The following is a 20,758-nucleotide window of genomic DNA, read 5'->3' as shown; positions in this document are numbered from 1 at the left end:
TTTCTAAGTCCATAAAGCTGCAGTATATTGTGAATTTTGCAGGTTACGCTGCCCATTTAGAGTTGTAACAATCACTTTTATGACTGGGTATGATGGAATATCACCCGCTTCATTTCAAGTGTTGTGCATGCTGCTACTCCTTCTTGAGCAATAAGGTGGCAAGAGCTCTCCCTTACAAAATGCCTGGCCTACATCAGGGGTAAAGGTCACCGGCTGCAAAATATTACTAAAAGGTAAGGAAGAAGTTATTTTATGGCCAAATTAACAGCTCAGCAAAACAGTGGGCTATAGCAAGAAAAATAGTAAGTCCAACAGCAAGAAAAATAGTAAGTCCAACTGATAAGGTTTTTACTGGTATCATTGCCCAGGATGTTTTGAGGTCATTTTGGACAAAGGAGATGTCAACACAAGAACTGTGAAAATCCAGGCTGTTACATTAACTATTAGAGGCAGGTGTTTTTTCGTTTCTTTAAACCAAATCCCCACCACCTTCGCAATTTTGCCACTCTAAGGCTGCAGCCAGCAGTACAAACCGGTTCCCTTTCAGGGTTTCAAGTATGGGTTTTACAAGCCTGTTTTGCCTTCCTGCAGGCACTTCGAGCTTATAAATGGCACCTTTCAGTGTCCTGAATTATGAAGGGCAACTAGTCTTGAATTCTCCTGTCGCTTAATGATCTCACATAAAATGAGGTCCACAAAACTTTTATTACCACTGCAGTTCAAATTTGCAGGTGAAGAACCACCAGGGAAAGGATGCGGACATCTTTTGCTTTCCTAATTTTCTAGGTGCAAGAAAGTTTCCCACTTGGGCTTCAACAATTAGTTAACTCTCAAAGCAAAGCCCGATCTAAATAAAAAGGCTGCAGTATATTACCCTGATAAGGACTGGGAAAATTTATGAGGAAACAACTTGAGAGCAACACACACTAGCATCAAACCTAGGTTTAAAAAAAATTAGGTAAAAAAGACCCTATCTAAGCATTTATTTATTGCCTTTTGTTTTCCACCTAATTTTATTCACTTATCACCACTAAGTATATCTGACACTCAAGGATTATAGATAATATTTAATTAAAACATTAATTGGTTCTGCCCTAGTGCTGGTAATAATATCCAGTGTTTGGAAAACACATTGCACCTCAGCAGTATGAACAAATAGTCAGAAGAAAGTCTTTCCAAAAAAAGAAAGGATTTAGTTTGTCACAAATTACTTCTGCATTTATATAAAGATTTAACGATTCATGGCATGCCAAATACAGTGCTAATGAGCTTTGGGTTGTGTTTTTCATTTTTGTTTGATTTTTTTTTCCTGCTAAAAACAATTACTAGAGGCCATTCAAATGCCACTGCATAAACCAGGAAACCTAGTAAAACTGTAGGTAAAATTGGCATTTTGTTTCAAGTGTGGCTCAGGAGTCCAATTGACTTGTTGGCGAGCTGCATATTTCATATAGCACTTACATCTCATCCAAAAACGCAAGCCAGGTAAGATACTTTCAGAAAACACATTTACGACAGTCATTTATGAAAAACAAAAATTAAGGAGTATAAGCTCACCATTTAATTCCCGTCTTCTGAGGATGAACATCTTAGCCCTTCTGCTTTCTTCTCCACTTTCCAATGAAAGGTAGATAAATGAGCAGAAATATAAGCTCTTCATTCTCAGCATCTCTTAGAGGATACACGTGCCCATAGGAGCTTAAAAACATTCCTGGGGAGCATTATTAATCTTGCTGCTAATAGCACAGAATTTTTAAAGCTTATTAAAACACTGTCTAGTTATAGACATACACGTCTTGCTTTTTCGTGACCTGGTTTCAAGAAACAAACAAAAAAATAGTGGAAATTATGCCAAATTAACTTTAATTGTTCAGCTGCATGGATCACTTCTCAGCTCACCTACTAACTAGATACCAAACATCATCCTTTTACAACATCCTTGCCATCTACCACATAGAATAGTTTGCATTGGAAGGGACTTTTAAAAGCCAGCTAGTCCAACCCCCCTGCCGTGGCCAGGGATATCTTCAACTAAATCAACTACACCACATGTTGATTCTTCAGTCTAATTGAAGCCCTACCTTGAACTTGCATCGTCCAGCTCCTCCACCTGTGCCTTTGGACCTAGGAACACTTTCAGAAACCGAAAATAATTCAAGCTGCCTTTTACACAGTGTGTAGTACTCCTGCCTGGCTGCAACCAAGCTGCTGCCCATTTACAACATTGCAAGTCAAGCCACTGTTAATCCCCTGGACTTCAGTCTTCCAAGTAACATGTACATTACTCCAAAGGCTTTCAGATGACTTTTTAACTGAGAACATCCAGGAAGTAGAAATTAAGCCAGTGATGAGCTAGTCGTGTTATGCCCATATTCAATGTTTCCCCTCCTTTCTTTGAAAAGCATTTCACCAACTTAACAAAACCCATAAAAACAAACATAAGCCTCCGACCCAACAGACTGAGCAAAAATGCAAGATATTCACACTAACTAACCCTGCTCTGCAGTTCACCCCCTCTCCAAAATCCCACTGACAATATCAAGAGTGGGGAATCAAACCCCTTTATTACTGAGTCCACAGCAGATAAAGCAGCAATTGTGCTTATACAGTATTGGAAGTGTAGCTACAACATAGCGTGACAGCTTGTTAGTGTTGAAAATATATAAGCTCTTTGTAATTGTGCCTTTGGAATGCCATCTGTCTTGAATTAACGTCCACCTGGGATCATGTTTCGATGACCAATATGGACAGATTACTGGAACTTTAAAACCTCGCTTTCTTTGTAATTGACATTTAAACTGTTTGAAGTTTCTCATTAAGTCCTTTTTTACAAATTAGGTGCAGATGTATAAAGCTAAAAGTACAGTACTAAGGGAAATTAGGTCACCTGAATGCTCAATAATAAAATGTATCAACTGTTTAAGTGCATTGAGTACATTAAAATTTAGAGATCAACTTTATGCCTCAAATTCTTCAAAGTTTCATCGTTTCCCTTTCATTGCTGCAAAGCCCCCGATGCCAACCATTTTTAATTAAAAAGGCAGAGAAGAAAGCGGATTTGGCCACTCAATCCATGACAACTGATCGACCCTGGCCCACAATGAGTTAGGGAAGGCAAGGCAGGCAGCCACAGTGATGCCTGTTTCAGGCAAATCCTATTTACACCAATGATGGCGGAAGATTTAAAGGGCACAGGGAGATTGGAGAAGTAAATATAGGTCCGATGAGAAAATAAGGGAAAAATATGAATGGGATTTATTCCACATCCAGGGGCTCAGCAACCACACAGCTGACCTCCAGACCCACTTGCAGTCAAAGTTCCGCAGACCTGACGTGCTCCTTGTCCTCATGGGGCAGGAGATGAAAATGTGAGAAAGGCAGTGGCTGAAGAAACACCTCCATGCACAGCCTGGCTGACAAAATAAGTGCAAATTGAGTATTTCCCCTTTCCAAACAAGGAGGTGCAAAGGACGGGAGGAGATACACATGGGTTCATCAGCAGAAACCCTACTAAGCTCTTAGCATCGAGGGGCTTCTACCTGCTAGAATGGCTCTTAAGAATAGAGACTTCAAGTACAGCATCCCAACCTCCCCAAAAGGTATGAAAACCCCAGGGACCCCACACACCCAGCCTTTATGAGTAGTCAAGAAATAATGCACAAGTGAGTGAAGGCTCAACGCTGGAAGGCACCAAGCACCCACTAAGGGAACATGCACCCTGCTTTCCCATGCAGGGCCACCGAGCAGGGGTGGCATTGGACCTCGGGATGCCATCCTGCAGTTGGCAGTGTTTAAACTCAGTGCAATCACACACACAGGTTTCGTGGAAGGTCTGTTAAGCCTCTCTGCCAGAGAAAGGTCTCCCAGGATAAATTAGGGCACCACCTACATACAATGCACAAATTCAAATCCTCTTGGCATCACAGCTAGCCTGTCCATTCTTGAAATGACACCAGAGTGTGTGCCCTGGCTCTCTGCTCACAAGCATGGAGGTGTCATGGAAGAAATAGACTTCTCTTAGAAGCTGGTAAACAAGACAAATGCACTGTCAATCAGATCTCTTTTTGTTTGCTTAGAATACACTATCTCCCCTTAAGCAGAGTGTCTTCTGTACCACCACTTCTTACAATGACTTTTAAAAGCCTTTCTGCTCACATTACCTTATAACTCTATTCTGGTAAGCTACTAAAACTCTTTGCAAAAGAAATGTTTGGATATGTTTGTGCTGCTTCTGATAAACACCCAAGCAACTCTGCTGTGAAACTGTCCACGCTTCTGTTTGCAAGACGAACAGCAGGTCTCCACTGGTATCAGAACAGGAGATTCTGGTTTCCTCATCCACAGCCTCTTTCTCCAATGCTCCCACACATCTTCAGTTTAAGGAGGAGTTCAGGAAAAAAAAAAGTGTATTTTTAAAAGAAATAAAAATTGAAGCAGCCATATGTAAGCAAACTGCAACACCTGGGAGAGGGAACAAAACCTGGCCAATATAATACAGCAAGATAAAAACATTTTCCAGGAGAGGACAGCGCAATCCATTTGCAAAAGGAATAAGACAGAAGAGTAACGCATTTCCCATGCATATTGAACAAGAAAAGTTTCTAAGCAAAATGCATTTGTAGCCAATTCTGCTTTGCTCCCATATTTTACAAATGCCAGCTTTCATTTGGGCAATGAGTTTGCAAAGGCAGGACCATGCAGGACTGTCCAGAACAGTGTAAGCTTTAAGCAGACTAGTTGGGGTGCCTGTGCTGATTAGCTGGACATGCTCAGCTTTGCACCCTGCTTCTCATTAGCATTAATTACACATCATCATACCTCTGCTGCTGCCAGGATGAAAACTGGCTCAGGCAGTAGTTTCACAGTCCTTAATGCCGAGTATGGAGCTGCCAGAGTGCACAATGGGGAGCTTATGTTTGCCCCCATGTCTTTCTGCCAAGGGCAGAGGAGAGCAGAGACCTGGTTCAGCAGAAAGCTGGAGCAGAGCAAACAGGTAATACCTCCTTTGCTGTAAGTCCTCCCAGTGTAATGCTAACCTGTCAAAAATGTTTGAGCAAATCTGAAACACCAGAGCTAGGGCTCAGTTTTGTAACGTGCCACCCTAGCAGCAGTGGCTGACGAAAGGCCCCATCCTGCACGCTCCCTCACACACAGCCTAGCGATGGTGGTTGAAAGGTAAACTGAGGCTCCATCAGGAACATCTCCAGAGAGGTGATCACAATGCCAGGGACTTGATCAGCAGTGTTCAGGGTGTCCCCTCCCTCCCCAGTGTGAGTTACTATCAGGTTCTCACCTCACTAGCAACCCGATAATAATATTAGTTTAGGTGAACCAAAGTGACCTTGTAGAGAAGCAGATTCTGTAGAAACACCTCAACAATTTTCCCAGATAAAGTGTTTTTATCACTAGGAAGTCACACTTTCAAATAATTTTCACCCCGAGGCTATAATCTCAAAAGACACACTTGAAAATGTGTAGAACATAAAATGAGTGATTTTTTTGGATAGAGGTTCAGGAAAGAAATCCCTCACAGACACAACACTTTATTGATATTCTTGGTCATAGCTCTACACACACCAAGCAGGATCATCTACTGGTAAGGACCACGATTCATGTCTTTCCATTAAAATGTTTCAACAAAATATAAAAGTATTTCACAACTAACAAAGGGGTGCCTTTTAATTTGCTAGAACAATTTCAGCTCCCATTGCATTAGCACCCTCCAGTGTCCAATCCCTGAAAAACATCTTCACTAATTTGCCAAGAAGAAAAACTTGGAGCATGAAACACAAGAAAGGGAAACAGTGGATTCCTGAGAAGGAAGATGGCAATCAGGGATGAGAGAAGAAACTCCCAGTGATAGAAATTTTAAATGACATTGGCACAGTCCCTGAACAAGATCTGACACGGGGTTATTACTCTTCTCAGGCTCCTTTGTTCCTAGCAGGCATGCTGGTATCTGCACCTTTGGCACAACACACTCTGTGTGCCCACACTGTATATTCCATACTCTGTAGTGTTCCATTGAGATGTGGATGCTGTTTTGGATAGATTTAGTACAGGCATGTACTGGAATCTGCCTGGAATATGCCAAGTAAATGAATACCTGTACAAACCCCTCTCGTACATGAGTGAAGCAGAAGTGCCCTTGGCTCGGTGAGGGCACAAAGGCGATCGTGCTTACATGTGCAATGCTCTTCTCTTGCAGCATAATTGTCAAGCAAAGAGAGAATCCTTCGCAAAGATCTGTCAGCAAGGCAATTTTCACAGTTAATGTTTACATTGTCTTTAAAAACACATTTGAGGCTCTTGACAACAACAGAAAAAAACAGCTGAGTTTGTTATTAAAATCCAGCTGGATGGAGGGGTTTTTAACTTTTTCCAACGCGACAAAAATCTTTCACAGGCAGGGAGAGCCCGATAGGCTCTGGAACATTGCAAATAATCAAAACCAGCTCTGGGTACCGTATACTTCACCTGCCTGATACTGACATAAGTACTTGGCCCACATTTTCAGGGCAGCACTGCCCAGCAATTTCACAGGGGCAGTAACGCCCAAGTGAAGAGAGGATGGCAGTGGCTGGAAAGGCAGCTGCACTACGTTGGAGGTACCTGCTATAATCAGGGTCCTATCCAAACAGCATGGCAGTGAGCACTGTGGAACCCAGGCACCATGGTCTGGACACAGTGGCACCTGCCAGTTCCTTCTAAAGATTAGGGAGCTGCTAATTAAATCCAACCAACATGTTCATCTATTGCTGACATATGAAGTTGTTCGTGTATTTTCTCTCCCCGTGGCACACAGCCACATGGATGCCTAGCTCAAAGGTAAGCAAGGACTCCTCATGCCTCATCCTGCCCTGGTCTCTGCTGCTTGAATGCCCAAAATTCTGTGGTCTCCCCCTGCCCAGTGGCCTCTTGTGCTCCACCACAGCACTGAGGGAAAGGAGCAGGCAAATCCCAACATGGGGACGCCACCGCTTCTTCTGCGAGTCAAGCAAGGGGATTGTGATTCCTTGCTACCACCAGGCAAGGAATGATGCACCATCAGGCACCTCTGACCACAGCTGGAAGAGAGCAGCCTCACCAGGGGCACACAGTCAGCCTCCTCTCCCAGCCCTGAACAGGTGCTATGCACATATAAATGTAATTAATCACCCAATTGCCCTCACACTGTGTAGACTCCTCCCCACAGTACAAATATTCAAAATTCCTCATAATCAGAAATATCAAGGCATAGCATTTATGATTCTGCACTAACATGGGGGGAAACGGGGAAACTAAGGAAAAAAAAAAAGCATGTACTTTCATGCATTGTCTCCAGAAACTGGCTGGATCAGTGTGCTAAAGGAGGAATGCTGGGGAATATGCAGGACATAGGGGGCAGGAATGGCTGACATGGATTTTCTGGGCTCTTCACGCTGTCTCTAGCAGAACACAAAGCATTCCAACTGTCCCTGAGGTTCCCCAAGAACACCAGCATCAATATTGTATGTTCCCGGTAACATCTACGTTACAGTTATTACAGACTGCATAGGCTTTTGTCACTCAACTATAAAATATTTATAGTATCATGGTCTCAGCAGAGACTGCAAGAATTTAAAGCTTCACTTGATTGCCTTCCTAATATCAGTACTAAAAAATGAAAAAACAACGCTCTAAGTGCTGTTGAAAACCTTCTTTAAATCAGTACGGACCCAACAATCGCTCACTCTGGCAAAAGTCATTCTCTGTCTACAGGGAACACGCAGGCCCACACCTGCAAGCAGAAAGCTGGACATCAAACATATACAGATCTCCAGGAGGAAGGTGTGGTGAAGCCTTCACCTTACACAGCATACGCCACTCAGAGCCTAACCTTGCAAACTGTCTGGCGTGGGGATCCAGTATTTACAGTACAGTTTTCCTAGCATCTTGCCCAAGTTCGAGCCCTGACAGCTATTCACCCACCTGTGGGAAAGCACCTGGTAATTTTGGTCACTTGAGAAGCAGACATGTGTTGCCTACAAAGCCCTCAGCACCCCTCCGGACTCACAAGGGTCTCCCAAGGGCCAGGATGAGGGATGCTGAAGGGGCTTCTGACAGCCTCGCTTCTGCTCACACCACGACTCGTCCTCAGCTCTGTCTAGAGCGGGGCATCGATGGCGGAGGCAACACAGGATGCTCTTTAGGAAGGGGAAAGCCAACGGTGTGGATCCAACCCGCCTTGTATCTCGCTTTCCCCTGCGGGAAATGGGGCACAGCGGCCAGGTGGAGCCCGCTAGATTCCAAAGCCGGGTGCAGGAATGGGAAAGACCCAGGTCACTTCCCATGGAGGAGCTGCGCCAAAGCGGACAACCAGGCACGGGGGATTTTGTGCAGCTGGATGAACCACGGTGTGGCTTGGGTTTGAAGGGACCTTAAAGACCACCCCGTCCCAACCCCCGCGCCGCGGGCAGGGACACTGTTCACCACGCCAGGAAGGCGATTTCCATTCCCACGTTCCCCGTGCCCGAGCACCAACTCCTCCGCCAGAACCCTCGGCGCTCCGGCTGCGAGCGGGTCTCCGCCGCCCCCCCCAGTCCTTGGGGAGGCGTCGCCGGGCCCTGCTGCCCCCCCGCCCCGGGCCCCTCGGCTTTGTGGGGGGTGTCGGGGGGAGCCCCCCGAGCGCCACATCGCTCCGAGGGGCGGCAGGCGCGGCCCGGGGGTCCGCCGGCCCCGCCCCCCGCGCGCGCTCCCGCGTCACTCACAGTCTCCGCCTCCCCGCGCGCGACCCGGCCCGGCCGAGCGCCCGCCACGCCGCCGCCATCGCCGCCGCTGAGGCCACGCCCCCGAGCTCCCATTGGCTGCGGCAGGGGGAGGTCTCGTAGCCACGCCCCTTTCCTCCACGTGCCTGATCATTGCGTCACGGCGGGGGCGGGGCCGGGGATGCCGGGAGCGCTCCCGGCTCTTCCCGCTGCTCCAGGGCGGACAGCCCATGGGCTGGAGGGATCGCGTCCGCCGCAGCTGCCCGTGACGGAGCGCCCCTAAAGGTCCATCAATGCTCGTGGTCGAAAGGAACGACAGAAGTCAGAGGGTCCGCCAAAAAAAAAAAAAAAAAAAATCGCAAAGTTTTCGTAGTAAATTACACACTTGGAATGGAAATCGATGTGCTAGTCGCTGAGCTGCAGTCTAAGCAGACGGCGGTGGGCTTTGGATAACGGGGTAGGGTGAAAGGGAAGAGAGAAAGAAAGGCATGAATTAAAAAGGGAGAGAGAAGGAAAGAAAGGAAGGAAATGAGAAACGAAGGAAAGAAAGATAGGAAAACAGAAGGAAAAAGAAAGAGAGGAAGGAAGGAAATCACCAGTTCTCGTTCCAGCGATGGGATGTCCAGGGTCCTGGAAGCGCCGCCTGGGCTTGGTGGAGGTATGTTCTTTCTGACAGAGTGTTACTACCGACAACCCTTGTCTGTTATTACCAACAATCCCTGGTTTCCTCCACAGCCATCCAGCTATTGGAAAAGCTGGCCCTTTGTCTTCTGGGATCTGTCAGGGACACAAGTTGAGAGGGGGTCAGCTGTGCCCAGGCAGTGTCTGCTGGCCCTCTGGGATATGCGCCCTGGAACAGCAAAACTTACACCTATGGCTGTGATTGTGGTGAGGCTGCTGGAGCCAGCACATGCCTGGGATAATGCTGACGGACCCTTAGTGGAGGGTCAGCCCTGTGGCTGCAGCAGAGGCCTTTGGCACAGATGCCCGCAGCTTCAGGGGTCAGTTCTGGCTGGGATGCTGCAGCTCCGCACCTCTCAGTGTGGGAATTACTGCCACAGGTGGGAGTAGTTGGTTCTTGCAGCGGATAAAGAGCTGAGACCAAGGGTAACATATGAAGTAGCAGCATAGGGGTCAGGAAGGAAATGAACTTGAGAAGAAGAGGGTCCTGAAAATTAAACAGGGATTCTGATTATATTTTCCATCAGTCCAAAACTGGACTGAGAATATAATTTTCCTTGCTGTGCTTGAATGTGCGGGAGGCCACAAAACATAGTCCCAGCAAGCTTCTCCAATACTGTCGATATTTCAACCAGGTTTCCTCAAGACAGGAGCTTGGATCATTCCACCCTCTCTGTCCCGTCATTTCCCATCCCCACCCTTCCATAACTGCTGAACACATTGCCCACTTTGGACCAAGTCTGGCCACATGAGAGACATCCCCAAGACACTCAGATTCTACTGCTTTTATAAAACAGGAGAAAGATAATGAAGCAACACCCCAAACCAGTGCCCCCACTCCTTGGAAAACCCAGGTTCACATCCATGTTGGTCAAGTTCCAGTCTTCATGGAAGAGCTTCTTTATTTCTTAGAGTCACTGAGTTTTGCTGTATAACTTTGCTCTTTCTTTGACATTTAAATTGCTTTTGTTTGTCAGAGGGCTGTGTACAAATTTTCTGGTCTAGCTTAGAATCACTTTACTGGGAAGTGGTGTCAGCAAAGTGTGAGTTTCCCCTCCTAGCAAAAATGAAATACGCTGTTTTGAAGAGCTGTGCTGAACCATGAATGTGACCTGCACTCAGCTTCCCTTCCTTCTGTAATCTTGCGTGCAAGTCATGGGTGATACCATCTGACATGAATCTGACATACCATGATAACAAAAAAACATTTCTTGTTATCACCAGCAACATGACAGGGTTAACCTTGCTCAGCACAGGTTCAGTGAACTCTGTGTGGCACAGACTATTTCTTCTCCCTCCTGTCACTAATGCCTCCTTCCCTTCAGCCTCTCCTCCCACCAGTCTTATCTTCTTGGGGAGCTTCCTCATGAGGGATGATATGGCATGAGGTGGTGGAAGAGAGCCTTGTCTCCTGCCCCTCTCCTACCTCTGTAGGAACAGGGCATTTCCTTTCTGACACTTCTCTTGTCTTTTCCCTTTCCAGCTCCAAGACTCCCAGGTGTACAAAATGCCTCCTTCCCCATTTTGCTGATAAGGATAGCCTGCTGTGGGCAAAAAAAAAGAGATGTGTGGCACCTGGCAGATCCTGTTGGCTGTTGTCACTCTAGGACTCCCCATTCCAGCCTGGAGAGGATGTGAGCAGGGGTACAGCCAGAAAGGGGAAGAGCCCCCAAAATGTGAATCACAGAAGCATAGAATATCCTTATACTGGATAGGGACCCACAAGGATCATCAAAGTCCAACTCCTGGCCCTGCTCAGGACAGCCCCAAGAGTAGCACCACGTGCCTGAGAGTATTGTCCAAATGATGTATGCCACTTTGACTTGTAAATGATCATAGAACCACAGGGGCACTCATTAAATCTCATTACTGTCTCTTCCTTTCTGTATTCTGAGCAAAATACTGTTCATCTGCCTTGCCCTTTTAAAATTGGAAGCCTTTTTAAAGATGCTGTGTTTTCGCTTAATTGGATCAAGCCAATGTAACATTTTCCAGGATGCTCAGAAAGTATTTATGAGCCTAACTCCCACTGACATCCTCAAGAGTTAAGCAGCAGGTGGTTGTGAGGATGTGAGTCTTACAGCAACAGCATGGTTGGGGCTAAGACCCCTGGAGCCATACACACAAGAAGAATACATGCAGAAAAGGGTCACTGGGCTCATGGGGGGCTGGTCATCAGTGTTATGATACTTCTGTGGGTGCTACTGGGTTTTGTGTCTCCTTGCAAAAACTCACCTGCACAAGTGTTTCAGCTGAATGTGAGATAACTACCCACAGAAATTAATCCGAGAGAGCGATCCTGCATCTTGTCGGATAGAAAACAAATTTACAAAGGTTGAATTACTCACAGACTGTGCTGTTGAAAATAATTTAGCAACTATAATGCATTAGGCAAAATATCTAAAAAAAAGGTAACTGCCTACCAGTTTTCCTTCTCTTATTTCAATAAAGCATCCCACCAGCCACAGTGCTGCAATATACATTTAATGTACACTGTTTTTTGCAACTGTTGTATTTCAAACACCTTCTTTATAATGTTGGTCTCGTATCTTCTGAAATGTTGAAAGCATAAGGTTGCTACGAAAGAGCAAACCAGATATTTTGGAAGAATGTGTGCTGGTCAGTGTTCTACAGTCATTTTTGAATTCTTTAATGATCTCTTAATGGTATGATTCGTGACTAAAGCAAGTATTTTTGAATGAGAAAGGAAAAAAGAAGCAGTATAGAACAGGAATACTGTAGAACTATTAATAAGCCATGCTGATAAAAATAAATAATTTTTTATTGGAATCTGACTAGAAAAAAGACCTGTGCTGCTGCTGCCTGAAGCTATTGCATGTCAGTGTCCTCTTTACACTCATTTACTTTGATTTTCAAGAAAGAAATGAGCATCATAACAGCCAAGGCATGTTGTGCCTTTCTCTTGGTGTTTTGAACACCAAGGGGTGTCCTCCTCAGCTCATTGTGCAAGAACGGGAAATAAATAACTGCCGGCACCACTGTCGCTGAGATTTCTCTGCCTCCTTCTGACAGGCACTCATTTTTGCTGGCCAGCAGCGTTAAAGTGCTCCTGTGGTGAACATGCTACCTCGGGCCTGAGCTCCTACCTCAAGTTTTTGCTGCCTTCTGGCTCAGAGACCACTTGTCACCCATAGGAGCTTTCTCCTGCAGTGCCTGCCATGCCACCAGGCAGCTCACAGCACTCCCTCAAGTTACACATCTACTTCCATAGGAGAAGGAGAGCCAAAGGAAGAACCTGCTTTCCAACAATAAAATATCTTAGGGACCTCCTGCAAAACTTTATTTATATAAGACTGAAAATAAGCCAGCAAACACTGTATAGCTTTTGTGGGTGAAAAATTGTCCAGTCTCTATTCATTGCACTGTTATGTTTAACAGAATTGCAGTGCGTATTGTATTTCAGCAGTGAGTACTGTTTTAATCTACCACAAATCCACGCAGAGTACCTCATCTGGAGCCTGTGCATTTAGTGGGATGGAAAGTGGATTTTGGTGAAAATGGATTGACTAGCCCTGGTGTATCGAGACAGGATCGTTTCATCAAGAAAAGCTTTCTCTGCAGTCTTAAAGGGCCCAAAGCTCCCCAGCTTCCCTTTCTCAACCATCTCAAAGCACCACTCAGGCAGCTGCTTCCTCCTCTTGGGGAGTGCAGAGAGGCTCTGCTACCATCATTTTTCTGAAACAAGGGAAATCCTTATGCTCCTGGATCCTCCCCAGATCACAGGAAGCTGCTCAAGAAAAATAAATACCCCTTGCCTGTCCAAACCTCATAACAAAGGATGTTATCTAGAGGCTGCTTGTCCAAGTCTCGTTCTCCACCTTTGAAATCAAACCCTTCCCCAGTAAGCTAGTGATGCTGGTAAGTATCATCAACAGATGGAAAAAGAAAGTAAAAGACGGGAGAAGCATCTGGAAAAAACAAAGGGTCGGTAGCTGAGGTGAAACTGCAGGGTGTAGAAACTGCGAGAACAGGTCCAGCCATAATCTAAAGAAAATGCTTGGTAAGTGATATGAAGAATTCCTGTTTCCTGACATCGGGAGAACATTACAGTGAATTGTTTTGCCATACAGTTTGGATGCTGTTATGTACTATGCAACTTTGGGAGATTATTGAAAAGGGACTCTATGAAATCACCGGGGTTCAGAAAAGTCAAAATATTTCCATGCTGGGAAGCAGCACACACCCCATGTGCTCTGTACATTGGCTGGGAGAGATTAGAAGTGTGCAGGGGGAGGAAACTGAGGAAAAGAGAAAACAAGAGTTTTTAAGAGACTTTGGAGGGATGTGCTTCACAATCCCCAGGTGGGAGCAGGTGATCTATTACAAAAAGTGGCATGGTTTCTGTATTTGCTTTTATTCTTCATTCTTCACACGTCCACTCATTTCATTTGGTGCTGTACGCTGAGTAGATGCTTAACTGGACTGGAGTGGGGCTATATTTCCTGAGTGTTAGCTTGTCATGTAGTGATGATTGATGCATGGGGATGGTTCAAGGTGCTGTCCCCTGCATGTGTTACCTTGGGCTTGCTAACACAATGCCCACTGGGGAAAAGGAGTCCCAGCACTTTAGCCTGGAGCGAGGACTGTGAGCGGTGCTGATGCCTCTCCCAGAGGATGTGGTGCTGAGTCTGGGCACTGACTCCAGCCTGCCTTGGCTCATCCTCCACACCTTTCTTGCTCAAGGAGAAGAGGGCACCTCAGAGCAACAACAACTCCTACTCCTGCAGGAGTGTGTTCTTACCCTGACTACAGGCAGGGCTTGAGAAAAATAACTTTAAACACCTAGTGAGGCTGCCAGGTGAAGCTGGGTGGTGGGGACAGTTCTCTACCTTACGTGGTGCTGGAGAACCTCTGCCATCAGCGCAAATGGTTTTACTTAATGTGAGGCAGGTGATACTACAGTTCAGAAGCAGGACTATAACAGATATGGACCCATTTGGAGCAAATTTATTTTTAAAAAGAGTAAAGTCCATCATGATGGGTTTCCTACATGAAACACTGGCAAGCTGTGAGAGGAAAATGAGAATGCTAGGAGAAAATTGTGATGCACACGTGGAGGGGAAGGGGGCCAAGAAAGCAGACTGTCCTTCCTAACATTGTTATTTTGACAGATTTCAAAACTCAAAACATTCTGTATATCTTATAGCTGGTTATATATAAATACTTGTTGTTAATTACAGAATCTCAACTTTCATTTTAAAGTTCTCTCCTCCCATAGATTTGATAAGGTTTTCACCTTTTTGGAGATTCATTAAACTCGCTTTCCTGCAAGATGCTTTGAAAGTCAGGAGATAATCTGCAGGCTTGTTGACACCATAATGCTACGATGGCTTGTGTGCCATTAAAATGGATCACGGAAATATTCATCTATAGAACCTGAACTCAATACATTGCATCAGTACACAGTATAGATCCCTTAATCCATTGACTATTATTAAAATAGTGGATTAAGGAGTTGTTTGGGATCACAGCATGCTGTATGTGTAACAAAACAGTTTAGCTGAGATTAGTATTTATTACTCAATGCAAAATTTGATTGAAGGATTCATAGATGCTTATAATATCACAGTTTGTATTTGATCACGAAATTACTGACTTCTTGCCATACGAGTTAATTATTAAGACCTGAGAATTGTCACTTTCCATGACAAAAGTAAAAACTGAATAACTGACATAAATCTGTTACTGATTAAAATATTTTAGCTTCATACTAATATAAAATATGGTATTTGGATGGTTTAAAGTGCATGGTATGAGAATGTGCGTGGAAAGAACATTCAGACTTCTGAAATAATTTGTTAATTTTTTTTAATTTTATTTTTTAAAAGGGTTCCTAACTGTTGTACAGAAAACTGTCAATGTAATCTAAACTGAACTGGAAACCAAAAGGTTTTTTTCATACAATCTTGTCAACAATCTTTCTGAATTTGTCAGAAGAGGAAGTTTTATTCAACCATGTGGTGAAGTTGAACTGAGTAATACAGTGGCAGTTTTACAGACTTATCTTTAATGCAATAGAAGGTTGTCAACAAGCCCTTTTGGTGACATCTCCATGTGAGCATGGTGAGCAGATGATTTGAGGATTACCAGGCTGTTGGACAGGTCAGCTGGCATCTTAAAAATCTCTTCTATATAGGACCAAATCTGCAGCCAGAAGCTGTTTACTGGCTGAAGGGGGAGGAAAATGGGTTTGTCTAAAAGGCAGAGACCCTTGTGTTTGTTTGTGTGCCTGCCACGGATCACTGTCTTTAAAGCTCGCTGTGTAATGGAGAGCTGAACTCTGGTTGACACTTGTTTTCAGGCGAACTAATGGGCAAAGTAAAATTTCAGTAGTGAAGTTCCAACATGAAAAGAAAAAATTTGTGTATAGAAATCATGATATTTACAACAAGGTAAGTAAAACAGAGCCATTTTTTTTCCCCAAGGTGGTATGTGTTTATACTAAATTTCAGTTATACTGCAAGTTATATTAAAAACATTGCTTCTAATCCCAGTTTTAGCTGTGGTTTTGTTTGGTATTTTTATTTAATCCTGTTGTTGCTAGTCCAGGTCCCTATTGTACCTTACAGAGGAGTCTGGATATTTCTGAAGGGGGGGTTCAGACACTCAAATCACGCAAATTAAACTCTCGCAAGCATGCCGGTGCTGGAGATTTCTCTTCCACAAACTATCCATCAGCTGATCGTATCTGTTAGTTTTCAGGTCCACTTCCTATATATGTACAGCCCCATGGGCATGTGACGCTGTGCTTTCTAAGAAGCTTATGAAAAACCTCATTCAGAAGGGCATGGCAAATGGAGTTGGCACAAGGTGTCCACAGAGGCATTCCTCTGGGAGCAAGTGTGACTTGCGAGTAGGAAGACTACTGTACTTGTAGGCCATGATGCTCACGCACAGGTCAGTGCAGCAGGGACCAGGAAACCTTCATATTTCAAAAAGTGTCACATGAATCAACGTGAAATAAAAGAAGGACGTTTGGCAGCTTTTCAGCGCGTCTCCAAAAGAGCAGTTGTGGCCAAAGAACTGGGGAACCGGTTCTGGGAAACTGGAGGGGGAAAATAGGTAGAAAAAAGCTTGTGAGCTTGATTTACCAGCACAGCTCTCCATGAGACAACATTTAAGGAATGTTCAATTTCTAACTAATCCTAGTCTAAAGGTTTGTACAATATAGCCTTTATTTCTCCTTAGTTAAAAAGTTTTTTATAACTTAGCCCAGTGGTACTAGCAATTTGGATTTGCTAGCTTCAAAAGTTATGCTCTACTGTAACAGTAAATGAAAGAAACATTTAAAGAAGTCATAGAGATGTTAAATATAACCAGCCTACCTACCACTTTGACTGACTTTTCATAATTTTTAAACATTTCTGAAATCCATATATAAAAGACTGCATGTACTACATTATCCTTTAATGGCAAAAGGTAAAAAGTAGGAAAAAGAAAACCCCAAAATAGAGCTTTCACTGATTGCCAGTAAGATTTTCTCAATCAGTAAATTTCCTGAGATCAAGAAGGTAAGAACACGTGCTCCAAATATAGTGCATACTCTAAATATATTATTCTGTTTATAGAGTCTGACACATCATTTTGATGCTACTGCTTTTTGTCATGTCAAAAAGCAGTGTATCTCAAAACAAAATAGTTTTCCGAAGACCATTAAACATCCAAAGGATAATGTCTCACACCACTTCAATAAGGTCATTTTCTCATTTTTATAAACAGAACAAAAGGATTTGGCAAGTGTGATAAGATTAATGTTTTTCAATGTGTGAAACATCAAGTGAAATTATTCTGCATTCCTCAAATAACCCAGTTACCAGTGCATCCCAGCAAGAACCAAAGTCTCTTTCTTCATCAGATGAATAGTGGGACATAATTCTGTTAGACCTGTCCTTAAGCACAGACTGTAACTGCTAGCAGAAGTGACCTGCAGGACCTCCCAAACTGCCTGGCGGGTGACTTGAGAGAAAGGACCATATGATTACTCCACAAGGTGTTTAGTTGAAATCAGCTGGTTTAAGTAGAAGACCTTGGCTAACCAAGCATGTTTGAAATGAAATGAGCTTGAGGTGGTCACATGAACATTTCAGCCTGCAGATCTAACAGGAATATAGTCCCTAACATACCACCTTTGGGAGTGAAGCCCCCCAGTCTGGCCTCACAGGACACAGCCACAACTGGAAGGGGACCCAGATTTCAGACCCCAGTAAAGCGATATTAGTTTTACCAATTCAACAAATGGTTAAATATTCTCAAAGGGACAATATTTACCAATATACCTATAAGACTAAAAAACTGGGTTGACAGACCTGTATTTTTTCCTGATGCTAATAATCCAAGTGACTACAAAGGAAACTTGGCTAAGTACACCACACTCCGAGAATAAGCCCACAGGCCAGTTATGGTTGACAAAAATGCTTTTGACAAGGAGGTCTAATTCATTGTTTAGAATCACTGAAATGTATTTTATAACTGTTATTCTCTGGCATTCATCCCAAAGGAGTAGCTGTGCTGCTTATCCAGTTGCTGGAGATGTACAAAATCCACTGTAGATGCAAAAGGATTGAACACAAAAATGAAAAATTTTGTCAAATTTTTTGAATGTGTTTACATCACACAGGAATTCCTACATATATGTCACAATATCTTGGTATTTCCTATTTATGTTTTTAGTTTCACTTTCCAAATTTCAATCCATTCAAATAACTCCATCTCAGACCTTGTTTTTTCCTTCGAAAACCCACTGCCATATGGAGGAAACATTAAAATTATTGGATCCAAAGTAAAAACAAAAGCAGCTTAGTGTTAGTGCAAGAGGATTAAATCAAGACAATTAAACCGAAGTTAAACTGAAAGTAAAAATGACATAATTTTGGCCAGTAGATGTAGACCATACACCACACAAAAAGCCATTGTCATCCATGGTGGAAGCACACAGTCATCAAAAAAAGATCATCATCATCATCTTCAGAAATACTGAATTAAGCTTCCAAATCTGTGCTCTAAGCAGACAAGAAAAACCTCTATCAAGAGTAATTTTGAGAAAAGGCTGCTTTCCAGAGTTTCATCAGGGGATCACTCACCGCCACACAACCAAGTGATTGACTACCATTTTGTGAAGAAGGTCATGTGGTGTTTTCAATATGGACGGGACCCAGGATAATCCTTCTGCAGCCCAGCTTTCCTCTTCTGTTTGTTATTTTAATGCTGTGGTTTATACTTAATGCTGCTGTGAGTGACAGCTACTATGACAGTCGCCTGTGTATCTGCCAGATAATGACGGCTGGCCTGATTAACCATCGTGGCGTTGGGCTATTTAGGAGTGTCCTTTAGTTACTCACTGTTTAACAGAATAGTTGAAAATGAGAACTGCTCTGCTTGGTGACCATAGTATGAATTCAATCTCCTCCATGTGTAAAAATCTTGTCAGTGTTTATCTACAGGAATAAACCTAGCCCCTCAAAAATGCCAAATTTTAGAAATTTAATTTGTAACATTACCAATTCACTGGTACCAATCTGTGATCCTTTACTACAGACTTCTGCGCTGCTTCCCAAAGACCTCCAGGTGTTAACTACTAACAGTGACCTGCAGATTCTAACCAAAATTTCAACAGGAGTTTCTGTGGCAATGAACAACAGAGAGAGGGGAAAAAACTGCAACAAAAACCATTCAACTGCCAGGACAGGCAGTGAGATGATGGAACAAATGGCCCAAAGTTATAACGAAAGGGGTGGGTGATAATTATTGCTTTGTTATATAATTTGTTAGCCCTATCAAATGTCTTTTGTCCCTGCTGTTGATACTGCCACTGCCTGCAAGGCATGGAGGCATGAGACCTACCTGCTTCTTCCCATGCCTTCACTCATCAGCATGTGGCTATTGTATTGAAGCTGTGTTAAAAAATAAAATTAAAAAACCCTATTTGCACCCATACAAATAAATGCAAAGGGCTGGAACTTGTCCCTACCAAATCAGGCCCTCTGGCTAGTGCTACGTCTGGAAAGTCTGGCCTCTCTGCGTGATGGAAGAGAGGAGGCCAAAAGAAAGTCTGAAACATTATCAAATCACAGCCTTGAAGAAGAGCAGAGCTTGGTGGAGCTGAGGGCATGATGCCAAGACTTTTACAATTCTCAAGGATCTGTAACTCAAGGAGGCATGAGAGCTGTGTACCAGCATCCTTGTGAACTGGACAATGGTCTTGCTCAAGATGGGTTATGACAACACTTTTCTTCACGTACTCTGTCCTTTTAACAAGAACAAACTTCTTTGATATCAACTTCTGCATCATGACTTTCTGAAAATGCCCAGTTCCTTGATATTCCAAATAAATTTACCAAGACCCATGAAAAAACATTCAACAAAGTATTTGCAGCAGCAACATCATTTTAATACAATTTATACTTTATACCAGCTTAAATTTTCAGATTATGCTGGTTCCTTTTCCCTTTTATTCCAGACAGGTCAGATTTTCTTTTGAAGCTTACCTGCAGTAAATAGAGCACTTGACTCCTGTAAACCTTCCAAGAGCATATTTATTTGTTCTTCCATGACCTTCTTTTGGTGTGACTAGCCCTGACTTCGATGGATTTATGCTATATACCGTATATGAACTAGCAGTGTTGCAGCTTTATCTGTATTTGCTCATACTATATTTGTGAAATTCAAAGTTGAGAAAAAGTGCAAGAGAGAGTATGTGTCTCTGCTGTCATCTATTTGCAGCCCTAGAACTCTAACACTTTTCATGCAATTTCTGTTTCCTATTTAACCCCTTTTTCTCTCGCACTGTTTTCACTGAGGACTCCATGGCTACAATTTTCCCTTCCCATTCCTGCACAGAGATGGCCCATAAGACTGTAGGGGCTTTTGCTGGCTATCTGTTTATTTGGACATTGTGCACTTACAGCAATCAGAAGTGTCTTCCTGCATCAAATGATATGGCAGATAGCTTGCTCAGATTATTTTACCAGCATTCCTCAGAAGTGAATGAAATGAGTGAAAGAGGAGACAGTGTCCTATCCAACCAAACACTGAGATTGCAAGTTCTGTCCCATTCTGTGCAGAAATGACCTCACAAACCCGTTGTTAAAGCTGTTTTGAAAGACAGAAAAGATAGACATGGTAACCCTAAAATGACCCACTCGTCAAAAAAATCTCTGGGGATTTAGTCACATCTTAATCTGCCTAAATTTGTCTGCTTGTCTTGGTCTATTCAGAAATTCAGTTCTGGACCTAACATGTCTCTTCCAGTGAAAACCCCCACTTGAAACTGGTAACAGACTGACAGAAAGGACTTGGGTTTAATAAACCATCATTTTCCTGGTACGTTAAGT

The 20,758-nt window shown here is 43.5% G+C and overlaps 1 protein-coding gene across 1 annotated transcript in view; it reads right to left on the bottom strand.

The window, feature by feature from the left end:
- CLYBL (citramalyl-CoA lyase) overlaps positions 1-8,796 on the bottom strand; it is a 168,604-nt gene extending 159,808 nt beyond the window's left edge. Inside the window, exon 1 of the mRNA XM_050333910.1 lies at positions 8,730-8,796. Coding sequence (XP_050189867.1) covers positions 8,730-8,788 — 59 coding nt within the window. The 5' untranslated portion in view covers positions 8,789-8,796. The remainder of the gene's footprint in view (positions 1-8,729) is intronic.
- Positions 8,797-20,758: the final 11,962 nt, after the last annotated feature.

Source organism: Myiozetetes cayanensis, unplaced genomic scaffold (genome assembly GCF_022539395.1).
Source record: "Myiozetetes cayanensis isolate MyiCay16 unplaced genomic scaffold, myiCay2020 scf5-8, whole genome shotgun sequence".
Taxonomy (NCBI): domain Eukaryota; kingdom Metazoa; phylum Chordata; class Aves; order Passeriformes; family Tyrannidae; genus Myiozetetes; species Myiozetetes cayanensis.
Note: the sequence above shows the minus strand (reverse complement) of the source record. Positions and strands in the feature narration are given on the sequence as shown.